Consider the following 14,961-nt stretch of genomic DNA (forward strand, 5'->3'; position numbering starts at 1 on the left):
CAACGCTGCCATATTTTTTTTTGCAAAGCTGTAATAGCAGCGCTATTAAAGGTGAGCGGTGGAAATAACTTGCAAGATAGTAGCAAGCCGCTTCTAACGTAAAACTCGTAATCTGGCCGTATATTAGGCTAAAAGGGAAACAAACTCTAAATTGTACTTTACTACTGATTCTGCATTGCAAGAACAGATTGTAAATATAATGGACCTTTAAATTATTAGGTTAATCTGGTTCACTGTTTATGTATTATTCATATGTAGAACTATCTACTTTTTTATTCAGTAGGACTACTATCCATTAATTATAGATAAAGGGACACTTGTTTATTTTGTTTCAAGGTATCTGATTTTTAATGTGTATTAAAAAAGAATTCACTTAATCTTAAATCCCTTTCTATTTTGGAGATACCTACTGAAGTTCTCCAGTTCTCTATCTTCCTGTTTTTCAAATCATATTTTTTCTATTTGTTTGCTAAACTAGATTGTTGCCTTTTTATCAGTAGACATGTGCGGTTCGATTCGTTCCGAATCGAAATTTGGACGAATTTGTTAAATTCGGAGATTCGGATCGATTCGAATTTCTGAATTACGGTAGTACCAAATCTACCGAATAAATCCGAAATAGTTCGGATTTATTTGTTGCATTCGGATGGCCATGGATTACACTAGTATTGTACAGTATATTAGGTTATATCACTCTGCTATGGGTTACACCTAATATACAGTACATAATACTAGTCTAATACACAGCATATCCCACCTAACACATACCGAAATTCCGAATTTCCGAATCGAAACGAACCGAATCCAGACAAATTTATTAGAATCCGAAACGAATCCGAAACAAATTCATTCAAATTCTTCTGAATTCGAATCGATCCGAACCGAAATTCGAAAACATCCGAATCGATCCGAACCGAAATGAATTTTTCGGCCATGCACAAGTCTATTTATCAGTTAGCCAATTTCTCTGTTTATTTTTTTGTTTGACATTTCTTTTTATATATTTTTTTATCTAGTTAATTTTTGACAGAAAGATTGAATATATGTGTCATTATATTACTTGCCTTTGTTTAGTTATCCATAGTTCCCATCATTATTTGTGCTGCTCAATCACCCTCCATCCATTTGTAGAAAAGATGGGACTAACATTCAGTATGTAGTGTACAATCACTCTACTCTCCAAATGTAGCATTATAATTAGATGCATTTCTTTCAGGACACGTTCCAGGATTACCAAGAGATGTTTGTGCAGTTTGGGTATGTGGTTCTCTTCTCCTCTGCCTTTCCACTGGCTGCGGTATGTGCCCTGTTCAATAACATTATCGAGATCCGCAGTGACGCTTTCAAACTCTGCAGTGGGTTACAAAGACCTTTTGGCCGCCGTGTGGATGGTATTGGACAGTGGCAGGTAAGGAACGTTTGGGTCAAACACTGTTTAGGACTAATTGAAATGCTATATCCTACTGTCACATGACCTCCTGTCCTTAGTATGAAATATTTTATTTAAACGGATATGAAACATAAAATGTTTTTATTTAGGATTCAGATAGAACATGCAATTTTAAACAACTTTTATCTTTGCTTCTATTATCTAATTTGCTTTGTTCTTTTGCTATGCTTTGTTGAAAAGGATGCCTAGGTAGACTCGGGAGCAGCAAAGCATTAAAGCACTAGTGGGAGCTAGCTGCTGATTGGTCACTGCACATATATGCCTTTTTCTATTGGCTTACCCGATGTGTTCAGCTAGCACCCAGTAGTGCTTCTTCAACAAAGGATCCTAAGAAAATATAGCACATTTGACAATAGAACAAATTGGAAAGTTTAAAAGTATATCCTCTATCTGAATCATGAAAGAAAAATGTGTAATATCATGTCCCTTTAAAACATTAGCATTAAAAACATTCGGCTAGATTACGAGTTTTGCGTTAGGCTGAAAAAGCAGCGTTAACAGGTCCTAACGCTGCTTTTTCACTAACGCTGATATTACGAGTATTGAAGGTTTAGGGTCCCCGCACACTTTTTTGGCCTTACCGCAAAACGACTTACGTAAACTTCGTAAAGTCTTTTTTCTATGGGACTTCCATAGCGCCGGTATTACGAGTCTGTCCTGGGAGGCCAAAAAGTGAGCGGTACACCCTACCTCGTCAAGAGTCCTACCGCATTTAAAAGTAAGTAGTTAAGAGTTTTATGGTACAACGCTGTAGCATAAAACTCATAACTTAAAGGGATACTGAACCCAAATTTTTTTATTTCGTTTTTTATTCAGCCAATAGGATTGAGGATATTTTGTTTTTTATTTTTTATGCAATCAGCCAATAGGATTGAGCTAGCATTCTTTTGGCTGATTGGAACAGCCAATATAATGCAAGCTCAATTCTATTGGCTGATTGGATCAGCCAATAGGATTTTTTCTACCTTAATTCCAATTGGCTGATAGAATTCTATCAGCCAATCAGAATCTAAGGGACGCCATCTTGGATGACGTCACTTAAAGGGACACTGTACCCAAATTTTTTCTTTTGTAATTCATAAAGAGCATGCAATTTTAAGCAACTTTCTAATTTACTCCTATTATCAATTTTTCTTCTTTCTCTTGCTATCATTATTTGAAAAAAGAAGGCATCTAAGCTTTTTTTTGGTTTCAGTACTCTGGACAGCACTTTTTTATTGGTGGATGGATTTATCCACCAATCAGCAAGGACAACCCAGGTTGTTCACCAAAAATGGGCCGGCATCTAAACTTACATTCTTGCATTTCAAATAAAGATACCAAGAGAATTAAGAAAATTTGATAATAGGAGTAAATTAGAAAGTTGCTTAAAATTTCATGCTCAATCTGAATCACGAAAGAAAATTTTTGGGTACAGTGTCCCTTTAAAGGAACCGTGATTCAGTAAGAAGACTCCGGATGAAGAGGATGCTCCGCGTTGGATGTCTTGAAGATGGAGCCGTTCCGCGCTGGATGGATGAAGATAGAAGATGCCGTCTGGATGAAGACTTCTGCCCGTCTGGAGGACCACTTAGTCCGGCTTGGATGAAGACTTCTCCCGGCTTCATTGAGGACTTCGGCCCGGTTGGATGAAGACTTCTGCCGTTTCCTTGAGGATGGATGTCCGGTCTTCAGAACAATAAGTCGATCTTCAGGGGGTTAGTGTTAGGGTTTTTTTTAAGGGTGTATTGGGTGGGTTTCATTTATAGGTTAGGGTTTTGGGCCGCAAAAGAGCTAACTGCCCTTTTAAGGGCAATGCCCATCCAAATGCCCTTTTCAGGGCAATGGGGAGCTTAGGTTTTTTTAGTTAGTATTTTATTTGGGGGGTTTGTTGTGTGGGTGATGGGTTTTACTGTTGGGGGGTGTTTGTATTTTTTTTTTTTTACAGGTAAAAGAGCTAATTACATTGGGGCAATGCCCTGCAAAAGGCCCTTTTAAGGGCTATTGATAGTTTAGTTTAGGCTAGGGGATTTTTTATTTTGGGGGGAATTTTTTTTATTTTGATAGGGCTCTTAGATTAGGTGTAATTAGTTTAAAGATCTTGTAATTTGTTTATTATTTTCTGTAATCTAGTGTGTTTTTTTGTGATTTAGCTAATTTAATTTAATTTATTTAATTGTTTTTAATTTAGTTAATTTATTTAATTGTAGTGTAGTGTTAGGTGTTAGTGTAACTTAGGTTAGGTTTTATGTACAGGTAAATTTGTATTTATTTTAGCTAGGTAGTTATTAATTAGTTAATAACTATTTAATAACTATTCTACCTAGTTAAAATAAATACAAACTTGCCTGTAAAATAAAAATAAACCCTAAGCTAGATACAATGTAACTATTAGTTATATTGTAGCTATCTTAGGGTTTATTTTATAGGTATTTAGTTTTAAATAGGAATTATTTAGGTAATAATATTAATTTTTATTTAGATTTATGGTAATTATATTTAAGTTAGGGGGTGTTAGGGTTAGACTTAGGTTTAGGGGTTAATATATTTAGTATAGTGGCGGCGACGTTGGGGACGGCAGATTAGGGGTTAATAAATGTAGGTAGGTGGCGGCGATGTTAGCGATAGCAGGTAAGGGGTTAATAATATTTAACTAATGTTTGCGAGGTGGGAGTGCGGCAGTTTAGGGGTTAATATGTTTATTATAGTGGCTGCGATGTCCGGAGCGGTAGATTAGGGGTTAATAAGTATAATGCAGGTGTCAGTGATGTTGGGGTCGGCAGATTAGGGGTTAATAAGTGTAAGATTAGGGGTGTTTAGACTCAGGGTTCATGTTAGGGTGTTAGGTGTAAACATACATTTTATTTACCCATAGGAATCAATGGGACTGCGTTACTGAGTTTTACGTGTTAGACTTTTTCTCAGCCGGCTCTCCCCTTTGATTCCTATGGGGAAATCGTTAGCACCGCATAGCCTCTAACGCAAAGCTCGTAATCTAGCCGATTGTTTATTTGAACATAGGCCCATGTGAGGGGAAAAAAGATAATGTATTTAGGGGATAATACTTGTTTCATTGTTTAATATTCACCAATAAAAAATTTAAATATTTACTAAGCCTACATGAACAGGTCATCTGATGATGGGCACAAAGAAAATAGGTTTGCTTCTTTCAAAATTGTGTGTGCAAAAAAAAAAATTACATCAAAATGTAGACAATAACTCAATTTTTGTACAATGACTGAAAATATTATTATTATTCATTGTTAATACTTGATATAATTGCACTGTAAGAAGTACTATGCTCTTGATTTTTAGACATTACTGTTGACAAATAAATGTATTCTCATACCTGTAATAGTCGCTAGATATGTTGCTTTACATGTTTGTAAGTGCATAATTTTCCAATAAAGAAAATTGGAAAAAAAATAAAAAATTTCATATTAAAAATCTTAGGCGAGATTACATATGCGGTGTCGCCCACAAAACCTGGCATTGTCAGTTTTTAGTCTGGTATTGCTATCACATATACGGCGCCGCATATAAATGCGGCAGATATATTTCACCCATTGCCCGCTAATTTTACTCCCATAAACTAACAGACAATAGGGATCGGCTAATATGTTTATATTCTAATTTGAATGTTAGAACGAATGTTATTGTAGAAATTCGATTTACATAATAGAATGTTGATAAGAACAAATATTCTTAAAAATTCTATAATCGAATGCTATTTACAGTTTTCGAATGTCGCTTTCTAATTAGAATGTTCATAATTAGATCAAATGTCCACATTTGAAATTTCGAATGTAACATTCGATTTAACAAATACTATTCAGAAGTTCAATAGTTCATGTGGAAGGGAATTTAGTCAATTGAAACATAATAGATACGAATATATCAATTCAAATGTTTCTATTTCGAATATTGTATAATTCGATTATTACATTTAAAGAAAGCACTAGACATGCTATTACAAATATATAAATTCAAATTTTTCAAATGTGAAACATTACGCGGCTAAAATGGAAACATTTTACTCCATTTTCACCTCTCCACACATAGGCAGGCAAAGCAAGCCTTGCACTGAATATATAAGTACCATAACTCCCTGGAAGTTTTAACTAACACCTAACACATGCACAATATCTACCTGTCAACCGTCATCCCCCACCGCAACAACTAAATTAAATCTTTTAACCCCTAATCTGCCAACCCCCACATAGCAAAATATCTAACCTATTTACCCCTAAACTGCCATCCCCCCCACAACTTAATATACCTAATATGTGGCCAGATATTATGATTTTTGCGTTATGAGCGTCTCAGTAATAATTTGCAAGTTATTTCCACCGCTCACCTTTAATAGCGCTGCTATTACAGGTTTGCAAAAACCAGGCGTTAGCAGGCAATATGGCAGCGTTGAGCTCTATACCGCACTCAAATACCAGCGCTGCTTTGAGCTGGTTTTACATCCTTGTGCATGATTTCCCCATAGACATCAATGGGGAGAGCCGGCTAAAAAAAAAGCCTAACGCCTGCAATAAAGGAGTGTAAAGCTCCGTAACGCAGCCCCATTGATTCCTATGGGGAAAGAAAACTTATGTTTACACCTAACACCCTAACATAAACCCTTAGTCTAAACACCCCTAATCTGCCACTCCCGACATCGCCAACACTTACATTTCACTTCTGCCGCCCCCAATGTCGCCGCCACCTACATAAATTTATTAACCCCTAATCTGCTGCCCCTAACATCACCGCCACCTGCCTACACTTATTAACCCCTAATCTGCCGTCCCCAATGTCGCCATCGCCACTATACTAAAGTTATTAACCCCTAAACCTTTGGCCTCCAACATCACTAACACTAAATAAATATATTAACCCCTAAACCTAACCCTAACTTTAATATAATTTAATTAAATCAAAATACAACTTACTATCATTACATAACTAATTCCTATTTAAAACTAAATACTTACCTATAAAATAAACCCTAAGCTAGCTACAATATTAACTATTTACTAACTACCTAGTTAAAATAAATACAAATTTACCTGTAAAATAAAACCTATCCTGTCTTACACTAACACCTAACATTACACTACCATTAAATAAATTGCATTAATTAAATACAATTAACTAAATTACAAAAAAAATAAACACTAAATTACACAAAATAAAAAAGAAATGATCAAATATTTAAACTAATTACACCTAATCTAATAGCCCTATCAAAATAAAAAAGCCCCCCCCCCCAAAAAATAGAAAAACCCTAGCCTAAACTAAACTGCCAATAGCCCTTAAAAGGGCCTTTTGTGGGGGGCAATGCCCCAAAGAAATCAACTCTTTTACCTGTAAAAAAAAATACACACAACCAAACCCCCCAAATAAAATCCTATCTAAAAAAACCTAAGCTCCCCATTGCCCTGAAAAGGGCATTTGGATGGGCATTTAGCTCTTTTTCGCTGCCCAAAACCCATAATCTAAAAATAAAACCCACCCAATAAACCCTTAAAAAAATCTAACACTAACCCCTGAAGATCCATTTACAGTTTTTGAAGACCGGACATCCATCCTCAACGAAGCCGGGAGAAGTCTTCATACAAGCGGGCAGAAGTCCTCAACGAAGCCGGAAGAAGTCTTCATCCAAGCGGCAAGAAGTCGTCCTCAAGGCGGGCAGAAGTCTTCATCCAGACGGGATCTTCTATCTTCATCCTTCCGACGCTGAGCGGCTCCATCTTCAAGACATCCGGTGCGGAGCATCCTCTTCAAATGGTCCCAGCCGTACACTGAAGGTTCCTTTATATGACGTCATCCAAGATGACGTCCCTTGAATTCCGATTGGCTGATAGAATTCTATCAGCCAATCGGAATTAAAGGTGAAAAAATCATTTTGGCTGATGCAATTAGCCAATAGGATTGAGCTTGCATTATATTGACTGTTCCAATCAGCCAATAGAATGCAAGCTCAGTCCTATTGGCTGATTGGATCAGCCAATAGGATTGAAGCTCAATCCTATTGGCTGAATGCATCAGCCAATATGATTTTTTCACCTTTAATTCCGATTGGCTGATAGAAATCTATCAGCCAATCGGAATTCAAAAGACGCCATCTTGGATGACGTCATTTAAAGGAACCTTCAGTGTACGACTGGGACCGTATGAAGAGGATGCTCCACGCCGGATGTCTTGAAGATGGAGCCGATCCGTGTCGGAAGGATGAAGATAGAAGATGCCATCTGGATGAAGACTTCTGCCCGCCTTGAGGACGACTTCTTGCCGCTTGGATGAAGACTTCTCCCGGCTTTGTTGAGGACTTCTGCCCGCTTGGATGAAGACTTCTCCCAGCTTTGTTAAGGATGGATGTCCAGTCTTCAAAAACTGTAAGTGGATCTTCGGGGGTTAGTGTTAGGTTTTTTTAAGGGTTTATTGGGTGGGTTTTATTTTTAGCTTAGGGGTTTGTTCAATTGAAAAGAGCTAAATGCCCTTTTAGTTTTTTTTTTTTAGATAGGATTTTATTTGGGGGGTTTGGTTGTGTGGGTGGTGGCCCTTTTAAGGGCTATTGGCAGTTTAGTTTAGGCTAGGGTTTTTTATTATAGCCCTTTTAAGGGCTATTGGCAGTTTAGTTTAGGCTAGGGTTTTTTATTTTTGGGGGGGGGGGGCTTTTTATTTTGATAGGGCTATTAGATTAGGTGTAATTAGTTTAATATTTGATCATTTCTTTTTTATTTTGTGTAATTTAGTGTTTATTTTTTTGTAATTTAGTTAATTGTATTTAATTAATGTAATTTAGTTAATTGTAGTGTAATGTTAGATGTTAGTGTAAGACAGGTTAGGTTTTATTTTATAGGTACATTTGAATTTATTTTAACAAGGTAGTTAGTAAATAGTTAATAACTATTTAATAACTAGTCTACCTAGTGAACTAGTCTGCCTGTGAAATAAAAATAAAACCTAAGATACCTACAATGTAACTATTAGTTATATTGTAGCTAGCTTAGGGTATATTTTATATGTAAGTATTTAGTTTTAAATAGGAATTATTTAGTTAATGATAGTAGTTTTTATTTAGATTTATTTTAATTATATTAAAGTTAGGGGGGTTAGGGTTAGACTTAGGGTTAGGTTTAGGGGTCAATAACTTTAATATAGTGGCAGCAGTGACGTTGGGGCAGCAGATTAGGGGTTAATAATATTTAACTAGTGTTTGCGATGCAGGAGTGCGATGGTTTAGGGGTTAATATGTTTATTATAGTGGCAGCGATATCCGGAGCGGCAGATTAGGGGTTAATCATTTTATTATAGTGTTTGCGATGCGGGAGGGCCTCAGTTTAGGGGTTAATAGGTAGTTTATGGGTGTTAGTGTACTTTGTAACACTTAAGTTATGAGTTTTATGCTACAGATTTGTAACGCAAAACCTATAACTACTGACTTTAGATGGCGGTACGAATCTTGATGGTATAGGCTGTACCTCTCACTTTTTTGGCCTCCCAGGCAAAACTCGTAATACCGGCGCAATGGAAGTCCCATTGAAAAAGGACTTTTTGAAAGGTGCGGTAGTTACGTTGCGTTACGGCCAAAAAGGTGTGCGGTACAGCTGTACCTGCAAGAATCGTAATACCAGCGGTAGTGAAAAAGCAGCGTTATGAGCCATAACGCAAAACTCGTAATCTAGCCTGTTTTTTCTCTCCAATCCATGCCGGAGGCGCTGCTACTATTCGTCACACTTGAAGGGCCATGTTCCTGTTCCATGGCGTAGATTCTGATAAGATTGTTTCATTTTACTTGATCAGTATGTATTGTAACTTATTAATGTTTCCCGTAAGGAACTATCTTGCGGGACTTATTAAGTATATTTATAGGGCCTTAGTGAGGTTCCTTTGGTATCTTGGAATCGAGGGTTAATATCTCCCGAGGGGGATTATTGAACAGGGGGGTTTTAATCATGTTTGTTATGTGATTCAATCTGCTTATATGTAGTGTTAACTGGGCCCTTGGCTTAGAACATAATAGGCCTTTGGAAGTGACGCAACCTTTTGGTTGAGCGTGCTTTTTTGGACTGTACGGTTCACCCTGTGACTAGATGCGTTTACGTTCTGGTCTTCCATTTCCGCATTCTTGACCGCTTGGTGACTGAAAATTTAGTGTCTGTTGGTGTCTGGTTCTAGGAGGTGGTGAGTGCCCCAGCCATTGCGGGTGTCAGGTGGCGTTTAAGTTTTTTATTAGTCCATATTACTATATTCTCTAGCTAGCGATGGAGGATTCTGATTCTGAGACTGTTCAAATTTCAGATTCAGATTCTTCAACTTGTGAAGAATGCGATTTAGACCCGTTGACACAGGTCAATCAGTTATGTTCGATATGCCGTAATAGAGCGCCCTGTTCCTCGGGCTCGGGGAATCAGGGGTCTGCTGAGCCATCCGCCTCTGGGGGTTCTGTCCTCCAAGAGGTGAGTTCCCTACCGGTCCCTACTACTACACATGTGGGTAACCCAGATTATGTTTATCCCTCCTTACAGGTCGGCTTGTACCCCCCCCCCAGAGGTTGCAGCTCATTTTCGCTTTCACATATTTTTGGCGATTATGCGTCTGCAGCGTCCAGGTGTTTATTTGTGTTTGTACTCATGCTTGATCGTCCCGGGTCTACCGACCTTGGGTGGGCCTATACAGTTCCCTGCGGGTGTAGCTGTCCCTGACTGTTGTGCCTTCCATTACAGAATAGTGCGTCTCCGCGTTTTACTCACACACGTTTTTGAGTTATTGGTGGATCCTATCCTTAACGGATATGGTAATCCACAGTATTCTACTTCGAATGGCTCACCTCATTAGACATGAGGGGATGACGTAATTTCCAAATTGTCTGCTTATTGAGATCTTTCCCAGTTTTTTTTGGAAAATCAGGGTTCTATTTGGCTGGTCTTGCGGGTTTGCCTGTTTTTTTCCTGGGCGTTAACCTGAGGGTTGCCTTATATTTTCTTTTATCCGGTTAGGATGTCTTTTAATTTCGATTATGTGTTTCCTTCGGGAACTTCTAGGATCGATTCTCTCTGGTTGCTTCTTCGGAAGCCTGTTAAGGGACACATTAGTCCTAGTTTTGTCTGTTTGATCTTCCCCTCTGAGGGAGGATTTAGCTATTTTGACAGTTATGACCCAAGCTATGGCTGGTCCTGCTGGGATTCAGATCTTCTGTCCTGTGGCTTGTTCAGACATGTGGTGCCTGTCTGCCTGGCTGGTCCGGTAGGGCGCTGAGTGCTCACATCATTATTTGTGTGTCTTCTTGTTTTTCTTTACAAGTTCAGCTAAACATTCTAGAAGTATCCGCATGACTGGAAGATTGTGCTAGTCCTTATTCAGCACTCAATCTGGTGACCGGGTCAGTGGAGGTCTGCTGCGTCACTCTCTTTGCTCCGATTTCCTCGGGGCCTAGAGTTTCTTTCCTCTCGAAGGAGGATTGGGAGCTTAGTGCCTCCTTACCACTGTTTGAGCGGTTTGGCCTTCTGACGCTCTGGAATTGTCCTTGGATTTGTTTTGGACTTGTTTCTGCTGTGGTCCTCTTCTTGAGACCTTGCGAACTTCGTCCGTTCCTCGGGTTCCTTAGGGGGACCTGGTTCCCTTCGGGAGTTGATTTGTAGGGACATTGGCAGTGTGGTCTCCTTGTGCTCTGTTTAGGGTTTCTACCTGGAGCTGGGGGATGCTCTGCATCCTTCTTTTTCTTCTCTGATTTTTGGGGATGATGTGGAGGCTAGCGTTTGTTCGAGTGACTTTGTCCTCGAAGTATCCCCTTGCTCTTGGTCGGAGGTGGCTGTTGTGGCTAGAGCGCTAGTAGCCTTGGTTTGGTCTTTGCTTCCTTAGCTCCTTGGAGCGTTGGACTTGGCAAGGGGTGGTCTCGTCTTCTGGTGGGACTTGCAAGTTTTTCTCGTTGTCCATTTTGCTTTGGGCATTGTATGGTATCTCCCGGGAGTCTGGTTTTATATCAGATGGGGATCTCAGTTTCTGGGTTCTTGTTTATTGGGGGTCTCGGACCTCTCCTCGCTCTGGCTCTTCCGGTGGATGATTTTTTCACTCAGCATTTACTTTGTGGATCCGGTTGCGGGTTGTACCAGACTGTTAGGATCTAGAGCTGGTCTGGGGTTCCCCAGTTCCAGGAAACTTGGGCGGTGTCCTTTGATTGGCTCGTTGATCTGGTTCAGTAGACCAGGTTTTTCTGGATGCCAATGCCCCCTGGGCTTACCTGTTGCCTATGGTCAGTTCTCTTGGTTGGCTTGCTGAAATAGTGTGATGACTTAGCTGTGCTGCAAGCAAAGGGGTTCGCTGTGGACCCACTGCAGCTGTGGCACCTTGTTTGTGTGCTGGCCAGTTAGATCTTCAGGGGATTTCTTCCAGGTCAGGGCGTTGGAGTTTTGTTCTCTTGGTTCAGCCTATGGCTGTGTCCTAGGGGGCAGGTGCTCTATCCTTCCGGCCCTCTAGGGGGCTTCTATCCTTTCGGAAGTGTGGTCCCTATCTTGGGGCTTCTCCTGGTTTCAGGAGGGTAGGACAGACGGGTTAACCTATTTCAGAGTGAGGTACACTCTCCGGGTTGTTCTGTCCATTTGGAGAGTTGCTGGCTCCGCTTGAGTTTATGTTGGGCCTTTAGCTAGACCTCTAGGTCTAAGGCCTTGTCGACGTTCTCCATGTGGTTTTCGGGTTGGCACTATTGTTATGACTGTACTATTTTTTTCCGTTCATTGTTTGAGCCTGTGGTTTTTCTGGTCCCCTGGTTTCAGACCTGCCGATGCTTGGGCTGGCCTGGCTGGAGGTAAGTCCTGGGATCCGTTGTTTTTTTGGATTTTGGAGGCTCAATGGTCCTTGTTTGAGGTTCTGGGCTCTCCTTTTATTTCAAGACCTATGTGTCAGTCTGGCGGTTTCGGTTGCCTGTTAGCCTCTCAGTGAGAGCCTGGACAAAAGTTAGAGTCCGGAGATTCAGGGAGAGTCTTTCTGCGAAACCATCCCGACTCATATTAACAGCTCCATAAGCAATCAGCGTTGACGCATTAGAGGGCTCTCCCTCCTTAACAAAGTCTCATTCCTGTGTTTATTGTGAGGAGGTTCTGGTAGATCAGCCTCTCAACTATGTTCCACATGCCTTAATAAAGTTACGACATCTAAATGTAAATGGATGTCTAGTACTACTGAGCCATCCACCTCCGAGGGTTCTTCGTCCCAGGAGGTGCGTTCCCTACATTCATCTCTGATTGCACATCTAGCGCCCTGGGGTACAACCGTTACTCCTTCGGGAGAGATTCATTGGCCGTCAGACTTTGCGGACCAACTGGAATCGGCGGTTTCGAAAGTGATCCATGCCTTACCACGTTCTGCTAAGAGCAAGCATAGGGTTTATCATAGCGGCCCAGCCCAGGGTTTGTCTTCGCCAATGGAAGATCCAGAGGCTCTATACGATTACGTGGCCCACTCCGACTCTTCGGAGGAGGCCCCTTCTGGGTCGGATTCTGTGTCATCTAAACCTCCGGTGGCGGAGGATCCTGGTTATAGGTTTAGGATGGAGAATTTGCGCTTTCTGCTACGGCAGGTGCTTGCTACTCCGGAGGTTCTGCAAACCTAAGATACCGGAGGAACCTGCGATTCCTAAGCTTGACAAGGTATACGAGGACAGTGTAGTGCCTCAGTCTTTCCCAGTTCCCGTCAAGATGGCTAATATTATTAAGAATGAATGGGAGCCATTAGGTTCTTCCTTTTCCCCTTCTTCTTCCTTTAAGAAACTGTTCCCCATTCCGGACTCTCAGCTTGAGCTGTGGGGGACCATCCCTAAGGTGGTTGGGGCTATCTCTACGCTCGCGAAACGGACGACTATTACCCTCGAGGATAGTTTGTTGTTTAAAGACTCCATGGATAAAAAGCTGGAAAACATGTTCAGAAAGATGTTTCAGCACATGGGGCTTGTTTTTCAGCCAGCAGTGGTCATTGCGGCGGTCGCTGGAGCTGCAACATATTGGTGTGAATCCCTGTGTTGAGGGGGACGCATCCATCGATGAGATACAGGAGAAGATTAAGGCGCTGAAGGTCGCTAATTCTTTCATCTGTGATGCCAATATGCAAATTCTTCAGGTGTCAGGTTTTTCTGTTTTAGAGCGCAGGGCTCTGTGGCTAAAATCTTGGTCTGTGGACATGACCTCTAAATCGAGGCTATTGTCTCTGCCTTTTCAGGGAAAGATTCTGTTCGGTCCAGGAAAGGATTCGATCATATGCACGGTTACGGGAGGCAAAGGAGCTTTCCTACCGCAGGATAAGAAGGCTAAGCCTAAGGGATCTTGGAACAAGTCTAAGCAGACCAAGAAGCCTACCAAGATGAAATCAGCATAAAGGGGCAGCCCCCGACCGGTCTTCGGATAACAAAGGGGGCAGATTGTCTCTATTCTCAGGCGCATGGTTGTAGGACGTTTAGGACCCTTGGGTTCTAGAAGTTGTCTCCCAGGGTTACAGGATAGGGTTCAGAGCCCATCCACCCAAGAGCAGATTCCTCCTGTCAAACCTGTCTTCAAGACCAGAGAAGAGAGAGGCCTTTCTAGAGTGTGTGAGAGATCTCACCTCTCTCTGGGTTATCGTACCAGTACCCCTAGCAGAAAATGGTCTAGGGTACTATTCCAACCTTTTTGTGGTTCCAAAGAAGGAGGGCACGTTCCACCCGATTATGGACCTAAAGTGTTTAAACAAGTTTCTGAGTGTTCCATCTTTCAAAATGGAAATGATCAGATCTATTCTGCCTCTAGTTCAAAAGGGACAGTTCATGACAACTGTAGACAACTGTAGACGCTTACCTTCATGTGCCAATTCTTAGGGACCTCTTCAAGTTCCTAAGATTTGCGTTTCTGGGAGCACTGCTTGCAGTGGCAAGATCCAGGGGCATTATGGTGGCACTTGCCTGGACGACATCCTAGTTCAGGCACCGTCGCTCAGTCTCGCAGAGGATCATTCGAGGGCTCTTCTTCTTCTGCTCCAATCTCACGGTTGGAAGAGTTCCCTGGAAGAGTTTCCTGGTTCCAAGCAACAGGGTGGAGTTCCTTGGCACGATAATAGACTCTATGTGCTCGAAGATATTTCTTACAGATCAGTGACGCAGGAAGCTTGCATCCACCTGTCTTGCCCTTTAGTCCTCCACAAGCCTGTCGGTGTATGGAGGTGATAGGTCTCATGGTGTCAAGCATAGATGTCATACCATTCGCTAGGTTCCATCTCAGACCTCTTCAATGGTGCATGTTGAGACAGTGGAACAGCGATCATGCAGATCTATCACAGCTGATATCCATGGATGCTCGGACAAGGAACTCTCTCTCTTGGTGGATTTGTCCGGAGCAGCTGACCATGGGGACATCCTTCTTGAGACCGTCCTGGGAGATTGTGACCACGGACGCCAGTCTGACAGGATGGGGAGTTGTTTGGGGTGCCAGAATGGCACAAGGAAAGTGGCCCCGGGAAGAGTCTCTCCTTCCGATCAACATCCTAGAACTACAAGCAATTAACAATGCTCTGAAGGC

At 41.3% G+C, this 14,961-nt stretch overlaps 1 protein-coding gene across 2 annotated transcripts in view; it reads left to right on the top strand.

Moving 5' to 3' along the window:
* The window catches only part of ANO8 (anoctamin 8), a 308,265-nt gene that overhangs the window by 262,015 nt on the left and 31,289 nt on the right, over window positions 1–14,961 (top strand). For both annotated transcript variants that reach the window (XM_053702928.1, XM_053702929.1), the window contains exon 15: window positions 1,217–1,408. In XM_053702928.1, the coding sequence (XP_053558903.1) occupies window positions 1,217–1,408 (192 nt within the window). The remainder of the gene's footprint in view (window positions 1–1,216; window positions 1,409–14,961) is intronic.

This window comes from Bombina bombina, chromosome 2 (assembly GCF_027579735.1).
Source record: "Bombina bombina isolate aBomBom1 chromosome 2, aBomBom1.pri, whole genome shotgun sequence".
Classification (NCBI taxonomy): Eukaryota; Metazoa; Chordata; class Amphibia; order Anura; family Bombinatoridae; genus Bombina; species Bombina bombina.